This window comes from Agrilus planipennis, unplaced genomic scaffold, assembly GCF_000699045.2.
Source record: "Agrilus planipennis isolate EAB-ADULT unplaced genomic scaffold, Apla_2.0 scaffold25, whole genome shotgun sequence".
Taxonomy (NCBI): Eukaryota; Metazoa; Arthropoda; class Insecta; order Coleoptera; family Buprestidae; genus Agrilus; species Agrilus planipennis.
Window position 1 is genome coordinate 623536 of NW_020439112.1, and position 9731 is coordinate 633266.

Sequence of the window (9731 nt, forward strand, 5' to 3'; positions counted from 1 at the left end):
CTTTTGAAAGTATCTAATAACTAATTACTTCACTAATTATATGAAATTCTTATTCTCGTTTATTGGAAGATACATGTATTTGATAATTTCATACTTTTGAATTATGAATTGGGCGGTGCAGTAATGGTTACCTTTAGGTGTATAGACAACCCAACATACGCTGCTGTTAAACTAATAATTTAATTATGAAGAAAATTAGAAAACGATTTTCCACCGATAGCAACATTTTTATGCGAAACTCACCACCCTTCTTGAACAAACCACAAAATAATACGTTGAAATAATGAATTAACTATTTTTAAATAANCCGCACTCTTTTATAATGAACCTAGAATGCCAAGATCTTTAATTTTAGGAATGATATATTGCATGCGAACTATACCTTTAAATTGTTATTGCTATTTAATTTCATTTTATTAACGAAAACACATGCTATTACATAAACTTTCTACCTTTTGGCATTTCAAAAGAATTTCATTCTGAGAATTAGTCTAAATTCTGGGAAATGTGCACTTATTATTAAAACTAATTCTCTGCAGAAAATTCTCCATAAAAATTTGTTGTCTTCCGGTAAAATTCTCTTCAGTAGAATTTAATTCTACGTACTTTTATACAAAATAATTACCTTTTATGGTACAGTAAATAATTTCTATCTCACCGAAAATTAACGAGCGCTTTTTTTTTGTTCAGACCGTTTTCTCTATTTTAACCGTAAATAATTCAGTAGCGGATTTAGTTGAAGACGCACTCGAAATCTGAAGGCACCATTAAATTCTACGTACTTTTTTACATAATTATTACCTTTCATGGTGCAGTAGATAATTTCTATCTCAGCGAAAATTAACGAGCGCTTTTTGTGTTCAAACCGTTTTCTCTATTTTAATCGTAAATAAGTCAGTAGCGGATTTAGTTGAAGACGCACTCGAAATCTGAAGGCACCTTTAAATTCTACGTACTTTCCTACATAATAACTACCATTCATGGTGCAACAGATAATTTCTATCTCACCGAAATTTAACGAGCGCTTTTTTTGTTCAGGCCGTTTTCTCTATTTTAATCGTAAATAAGTCAGTAGCGGATTTAGTTGAAGACGCACTCGAAATCTGAAGGCACCATAAAATTCTACGTACTGTTGTCACTTGTTATAGTTTAGTAGTTAGACATATTTTTGAGTAAGCTCGAGATACCTAGATTATCACTTAATGCGTAGATCGAGGTGACACAGTTGTAAATGTTAGTCTATTACGGAAACAAAGGATTAAACGTTAAACAAACTGGAAATTCTGTGGATTGTGAGATAATTACAAATGTGATTAATTTGAAAAACTTGCATTTGCATGTCACTAAAACAAAGAGTCAACTCGGAACCAATTTTGTACTGTTGTTATTTTAGAACAATGCATTCTATTATCTAGCTGCCGCATTAGTATGACAACTTAGTTAAACTTTTAACCGTTACATTAAGTTAAAGGCGTAACTAAAGTAAAGACGTCTAAATATGTATGCCAACATAATCTCAAAGCATAATATGGTAATTACTTCGACATTCGCATTTTGAAGCAACGTTAATTTATTGTAGAACTTTCAGAATTTTCAACTGTATAAAAAATACAAAAAATTTAATATACTTTAAGATAAGTTCATCAGTAAGATAGGAAAAGGTTAAAAGTGAGGAGATATATACCTACAATCTTACCTTAAATTGGCCGTTTCTTACTTCTTATCAATTAATTTGTTAATCTTCTAGACTAAAGTGTGTAAATCTGCGAATAATTATTACATTCGGCTTTATTTTAGTCGTAATGGTGGTAAATTATTTCCATGATTACATTCAGAATTACATATATTGAAAACATTATATGGCTTGATAGCTCTTTGCAATAATCCTAGTGAATTGACAGTGTGACAACGATTTTTTTACGTATAATATAACAATAACAACAGGTAAATGGCAAACCACAAAACGGCATCAAAATCATTTATATAAAAATAACATCAATATTGATATTTTAATATCACATCGGTAAATGCTACTATATGTATAGTGGTACACAAATCGGTTGTTGACTGCTACAAGGAATGGTATAGGTGGTACGTTCAAAATTGGCATAGTCGCATATACTTTCTTTATTCAACTTATTAACTAGACTTGAACGCCTACTATTACTCACGACAGACGATGTAGGGAATATTGTAAATATAGAAAAGAGATGCCAGATAGGAATTGCAACGGACACTAGTAAAAAAAACACAACGTGTAATTACACAACACGCTACTGAAGTAAAACTTCTTCAAACATACCGGGATAGGGGTTAAGGAATTGGTTTAATGGTATTATTTGTACATTATGCATCGCACGGGTGCAATGCTGATAGTAAATATACTATAGAATATCTATATATACAACAATCACAGCTTTTTGTCATTAGACAATACAAACCGGCCGGTACCGCCGAAACCTCTATGTCCCTGCATTTTAAGTCTGTAATATCTTCGAAAATATTCATTTAAATTACATGCTGTAAAGGGCCATATTGATCTATATTAATGCACAATGTATTTAAGGTACTTAATTGGATAAGAGTTAATACCGTGTTGCTTAAAATNTATTTAAAAGTACTTAATTGGATAAGGATTAATGTTGTATTGCTTAAAATCGCTTCGTAAATAAGCCATTATTTTTCGTAAAAAGTAAAGGATAAAAAATGATTATTGTGCATTATCCTTAAGAGATAGACATATACCATCCCGGACTTTTTTGTAGACCTTTTTAAGGTGTACAATACTCTGTAGTATATTATTTTAATCTATCTCGTAGAGTTCAGCCAGCGTTTGCAATGTAAGCGCAAAACAATGTGTTTATTTACGACATCACATTATAAACCTCTAATATTATTAGTGTTTCTTAACTATATTATGCACATATTATACATATAAACCTTCATCTTGAATACTCTATCTATTAAAAAAAAAAACCGCATTAAAATCCGTTGAGTAGTTTTGAAGATCTAAGCATAGATAGGGACAGACAGCGGGGGAAATGCGTTGCATGATTTCGTTACATAGCAACTCGCATGAAACGAACTTACCCTACCGTGCGTAAAGAAGTTTCACTTCAAAAAAAGGAATAACAGTACACCAATTGATGTGTAACAGAAAAAGATGTAGACAAGAAGAATTTGAGTATGTTGCCAGTATCAGACTTTAAAGAAAATTTAACAATCCCAGGAATTTAGGAAAGCTAGACGCTTGTTTAAAGATATAATACGAACAGAATAATTACAAAACAAAAAAAATCTTTTGCGTACCTAAGCAGCCTTTAACCGCTGCACCGCTTTGTATTACTCGTTTTTCTTTTTTCACTTTATCTGCATGTATGAAGCATTTCCTAGCTTAACAAGGACGTGTTCAAAACGCAACAAATAACTATAGTCCCAAGTGGAATGAAAGAGAAGATACGTCCATTCCTACACATAATTTATTGTAGACTTTACCAATTTTGATCGTCCTAACTATATTAGATGTTATTTTTGTCTTTTTCTTTATACAAAAGTTGGGAAGTACATCGATATGTGTAAGTATTAGATACCTGTTGTAAACATGGATTGAAAAACACTGAGAGATGTTGATATTTTAACACATTTAGTTCATGTTTAATGCGTACCTATTTGGCCCAAAAACATATGACAGAGAAATTTTTATTACCATATTATCATAAGTTATATTGTCTTTCGGCCAAATTGATTCACCTGCATATATGCACTGAAATATTATTTTCTGATGATGACTACAGTTATTAAAACTGAAACTGAATTATTGTAATGGAAAAATCGCTAATGAAACTTCAGTCCAAACCTGTACTTTGCACTTCACAAATTTACCCCCGTCATACTATTACCACCGCTTGGACGTAAGTTTCATGCTATGTTCGTATTGACTTTTAGCATATTTCAATAAATTTATTACATATACAAAATTTGTAGTCCATAATTTCGTCCTTCAGAATTCGTTTGGTCGAACCTGTTAGGTCAATATTGTGACATTGACAAGAAAATGCGGTAAATTATTCATTTTGTAATTATGGAGCAACTACTAATGCGACAAATTTCATCTACCGCCCGTGTAATACCCTATCATTTCCCGGAAAATCTTCGTTGTAAATTGGAAGTTATGAATTTAAAAATAAATACTCACTGTAAGCGTTTTTTCGAGTTTTCTTAAAAATTGTCCGATCGAGATGTACAAACTTCTTTTATATTTTTTACTATTTAAAAACCCCAACGGTCATTTGGAGTTGATACCTTTGAAATCATAATCAGGAAAACCTCATTATTTACTTATGTAAATGTGTAAAATATTCTTGGAACGTTTCTGGACAATCTCACGTCCCTGTGGATAAATTCGGATATAACTTCTCCGTAACAACAAAATTTGAAACCTTTATTAGGACCTTTTCAATCCCTAATGGAATTTATAATTTGCAGGATAAAGTGCTTCTCACTTTGAAAAATACATGTTGTTCTACATCAAATCATAATAAGCAAATGCATTTATGCATTTAAATAAAAATTTTTAAACCATTACGTTTAGAACTATCTTCTGACGAAATCTATCTATTAGCGAATTTTGAATTATTATTTCTCTCCCTTAATACCCTGTTTTCTCTATTTCATATTCGGTAAAGTTTATTTGAACTATAAAATTACCAAATTCACGAAATATGCGAAAGATTAATTGCCTTTAATTGTGCTGTTTTTCAAAAGTGTTTAATTGACTTTGCGAAGGTATTACAACATTTCTAATCGATTTATTTATAATCGAATGAAGTGGACAAATTCCAATTTAGTCACGGAAATGTTTTGTATAATTACGATTACGATTAACAATTACCACTTCGGTTTACGAGTAAATATTGGGATCCGTCAAATGGGAGGAGCCTAAAAACATGGCACCGATTAGGGAAAATTTATCGTAGTTCCTATAGTATACCGTGCAATTTCCAAGTTTTTAAATTACGATAAAATGTTAAGTATTGACACAATATGTGATTGGGCTGACACAAAGCCTCGGAAAGGAAATTCCGTTGAAGGTGAGCGTGTTTTTAATGCCAATCACATTATAAAATTCGGAAATAACAAATCCGGAAGCTAGCCTTCAAATTCCGTCAAGTTTACTGCCTACTTTTTACAAACTTCGGATTTAAAAAGTGATTCACGTTATATAATTGGTGAGGTGATTCTGGGTGATTTAAGCAATATCATATCAATGACTTGCACGTGCAAAGCCGATTTAAGAGAACGTTGCAAACACATTATTGCAACTTTGTTGTATTGCAGCAGGTAGGTTCTTAACCTCAAAATACTTATATCGTATCATTAGAATTGTGTTAAATCAATTACACAGGAATAAATAATTTCTCACTTTATAATTTTAGTATGATTCTAGTTTTAAATATTAAGGTTATGGCTGATGGTAAATACTTGCTGAAATATAATCATGTGCATTAAAATGACGTGAACAAATTTTTATTCCGGAATTCACTTCTTTGATACCTACTGCTTTCATCCAAGCTTCTATTAGTTTACTTTTTTCTCTAATTTTCCGAATATATTTTTTACATATATAAAACGGTTAGTTTTTATTGGAAAGTAGTTAATGTAGGTGAAGAGTGAAGATCTATGTCTGAAGTGCTATTGCAGCTTTTCACTGAACATATTAACTTTTTATTTGATTTAACTTTAGAAGAAAACTTCGTCGACTCCATCATCAAAAAAATTTTTACTTTTTTAACGTGTTTTATTATTTTAATAAACAATTTTACAATTTGCGTGCACAGTTCCTATGTAAATTTTTCCCTCATTCGAGTTATAACTTTTGCCACCAGATGGTGTATGCCCATTTGGCGGATCCCAATACTATAAATAATTAACTATAATCCGACTATCCAATCGCTATCCGATAAATCGTTGAAAAAGTAATTATTCCATAACTGTAGTAGTAATAACCGTAATCGTAATTTTAGTATTTCAAAGGATATTCAAAATATTTTTAAACACCCCTCATCCAAAGTTTTATACGTAACGTAACTTATTTGTTTCCTCTTAAAAGGAAAACGCGTGAATGAGTTTAAGTGAACATTTTGCTTTTGTAAATTTCCTTGAACTTTGATGATTACAGATAGTTATTTCGTAAATTTCCCGTCCACTGAATCCGGATAAATGGGGAAAGATAAAAAATCTCTGACTCATCAAAATGAGTAAAAAAATTCTTTGAAGTTTTAATTGCCTTTCAAAAAAAAATAAATAAAATCAATGGTCGCACCTAATTTTCGTGTCTTTGTCTGATAAATAAATAATTATCGTGTTTTTAAATCAGGGTCATAAAACATTTTCTCATAAGTTATTCCGATTTTCCTCCACGCCGTACAACACTTAGGCGGTTCAGAGGTATTCCTCATACATACGTCGTATGTAAATCGGATTGCGACGACCATTTGTACAAAATTTTTTGTCTGAAAAGTTGTCCGAATATCGTCCGAAACATCCTGTTCATGCAACAGTACAAAATAAAGTTAATCGCTCCGTTTAACAGAGCGAGCAAGTCCATGATCTCTCCGAAATTTTGATAACACTTTAAAAAAAAGCATTTTCCTTTAATACCTATAAGTAATCCAAAGATACCCTGTGGAAATTCGGTTGTTAAGAAGAGAATAAGAACGGCTACCAACATTTTCGTCGTCCTGTTCGCCCTTCTCTCCGGTTTCGTTATTTTCTTCTTCATTATTTGATTGCTATCATCGGTAGACGAGCAAGTGGCGTAACCCATTTTAAGAATTTGCTTTCTTTTCTTAACGAGAAACAACGTTCTTATAAGCCATACGCTAATTATTGTCAGCAAGCAACACGGTAACAATTTTATGATGACTGCGTACATCCAGAAATTGAATACTAGGAATGTTTCGTTGTGTGCTGCTACGTCGCTCAGGGCGGTGTGGTGCAGGATTTGCTTATGTCCTTCTTCGACGATCGTCGTCGATTTTATTGCAACAACAAAATACGTAGGGGTGCAAAGTAAAATCGGAAGGACGAAACTAATGAGAATCGCCCATGTACAACGGCTTTCGGTGCAGTAGATGTTATTTTTATCGGGATACCTGTAACAGGAAGGTAATTTAATTAAAAATACCAATCTCGCTTCGAATGTGTTTTAGGTAAACGAAGAATTTTTAATAAGAGAAGTGTACGATAAAGTGAATTAAAAATTTGATCTTGTACGCTCGTGTAATTCTCAATGAATGTTTAGGAGAAAAAAAATACAAATCTACACATGTAGAGATGTGCAAAATCGTTTTTAAAATCCATTTAAACACAAAATGAAAATTCTTCTTTAATTAGTTACTTCAAATGTAAAATACAAAATAGATTTCCCTTTTGTATTTTANCACAGGCGACCGATCGTACTGTACTTTTTTTAACAACCGTAGAATGTTGATATCTTTAATTTGAAGTACGGTTCATACACCTGCGATCTACGCAAACACGATTTCCGATTAATATTAAGACATGTTAGTACACAGTATAACCTCTATATAACGACACTTAAGGGACTGAACATTTTTCGGCGTTATAAGGAGTGGTCGTTAAATGGAGAGATATAAAAGATATTATTTTCTATTCTGTAATAATATGCATTTACCAATATAGTACACATTTCGCACACGAACATTATTATTCATACATTGCGTATAGCATGTTATCTTCGTCTGACGTTTTTTGCTGCTCCAATATTTTAATTGTATTTTGTTACGTATCTTACTCATATCTTGAGATACTGCTGGATCAATTTGATTATATAAAAAGTATTTTTTTAATAGTTTCGCTGCATCAAGTGCTCGTTTGATGCTTGGTGGAGGGACAGGATCGTCTTCTTCAACAACGTACAGGTCTGACGAAGGAAGTTGGCGAGCGGTCGCGCAGGTACTTGTCCATTTATGACCTATTTGGGTAAGTCACTTGAAACCGATACACAAATAAGCTTTAAGTAGGCTTAAATTATAGTATTAATACAGATAGGACAATAGCGTACTAGAAAATAACGTAAAAACATGACTTATCAAAATGAAAAAATTAACCTATTGGTTTTGTTTTATAGTTAGTTTTTACATTCACTCTCATCATGGGAATCTCTATCACTGTCACCAACATCAACAATTAGTCCTTCTGTTTGTCTGTCTATTACTTGCTTCTCACTGAGCCCTACTTTTAAATATTTAATCTACGCCCCTGATAGGAATACTGAAGAATGAGGGCTGCAATCTTTATACCTAAAACTGCCTACTTTTGCCACCGCGCATCCACGCCATTTTAAAATTTCCGCCAGCTTCCAGCGTCAGGCCTGTACACAGCTACAGTTCTTATCTATTTCGGCAACTTAGAAACTACTGTTTAATGACTTATAATGCCGCATTATTGTCGTTAAATAGAGTGAGCGTGACGCTATATAGAGTGTAATATTGTATAGAAAACAATATAAATCAACCAATTTCGACGTTTTAAGGAGTTTGTCGATAAATCGAGTAACGTTATAAAGAGTTTAGACTGTATCGCAGTTTTTCTAGACTGATAGGTTGAGCAATAATTGTAAAGACCTAAATCCATTGGTGTCAAAAATGATTTAAAATTTGTATTTTTTACAAAACATCGGATTCAAACGGGCGCGTCTCAATATGATTAAATCTGAAAGTGAAACAAAAATAATTGATTTACCTGGAAATAACAAAATTATCGACTGTTTGTCCTTATTTACTCCTAGGAAATTGAAACCATTTTGAAAAGTTTCCAAATTGTTCCCGGAATCTTAGAACTATTAGAATTTAAATTTAGAAGTTCTACGATAACTTTTTAGATCTTTATGCTGGAGTCAACTTATTGTCTCTTTTTTTTTATCTCAAAGTCGAAAAAACGAAGGACCTACAAACCCACACAACAGCATGAGTAGATGTAACATATTATGAACCTTAAATCATCGAGTCTGATGAGGAATATTTCACATATTTTAAGATATACAAGAGTATTACACATTGTACATTCCCGCTATAAAAAACCGCAAAATTATTTTCACATGTATAAAAATCTATAAGCTCTGGTCTGGTAACTGAAACGGGGTATTCAAAAACGTAACGAGCATGCTGTTAAACCACCGCAAGAGAAATTTTTCATTCTTGATAAAAGCAAACAGGGTAATGATGACCTGCTTTCACTACAAAAGAAAATAAAAATAAACTCTTATCTCCCAAACTACAGACGTCTTTATACATAATTAAAAAACTATATCGACTATGTATTACACGCTTAAATGGACTACTTTGATAGAGAACGCAAAAGTTACCTAATACTTACTTTAATTTAACATTTTTGTCAATAAAATGTGGAATATGTTTTTAAACTACCTCTTTTTTGCTCATATTTTTTATTTTGTTATTGATCACCCTTAATAAAACAAAAAAACAAACCAGTAAAATGTGTAGTGTTTATTAATTGTACGTTGTACGGGTGTGAAACATGGACAGTGGGAGCGGCGGAAAAGAAAAGGTTAGAAGCGTTCGAAATGTGGTGTTATAGGCGGATGATGAGGATATCGTGGGTAGAAAAGGTTAGAAATGAAGAGGTATTGGAAAGAATAGGAGAACAGAGGACTCTATGGAAGTCAATAAAAAATAGGCGAGATAGGT

General features: G+C 32.2%; 1 protein-coding gene across 2 annotated transcripts in view; it reads right to left on the reverse strand.

The window, feature by feature from the left end:
* Positions 1-5862: 5862 nt before the first annotated feature.
* Positions 5863-9731, reverse strand: part of LOC108739448 (probable G-protein coupled receptor 139) — a 32348-nt gene continuing 28479 nt past the window's right edge. For both annotated transcript variants that reach the window (XM_025977575.1, XM_018473358.2), the window contains one exon: positions 5863-7154. In XM_025977575.1, coding sequence (XP_025833360.1) covers positions 6455-7154 — 700 coding nt within the window. In that variant the 3' untranslated portion in view covers positions 5863-6454. The remainder of the gene's footprint in view (positions 7155-9731) is intronic.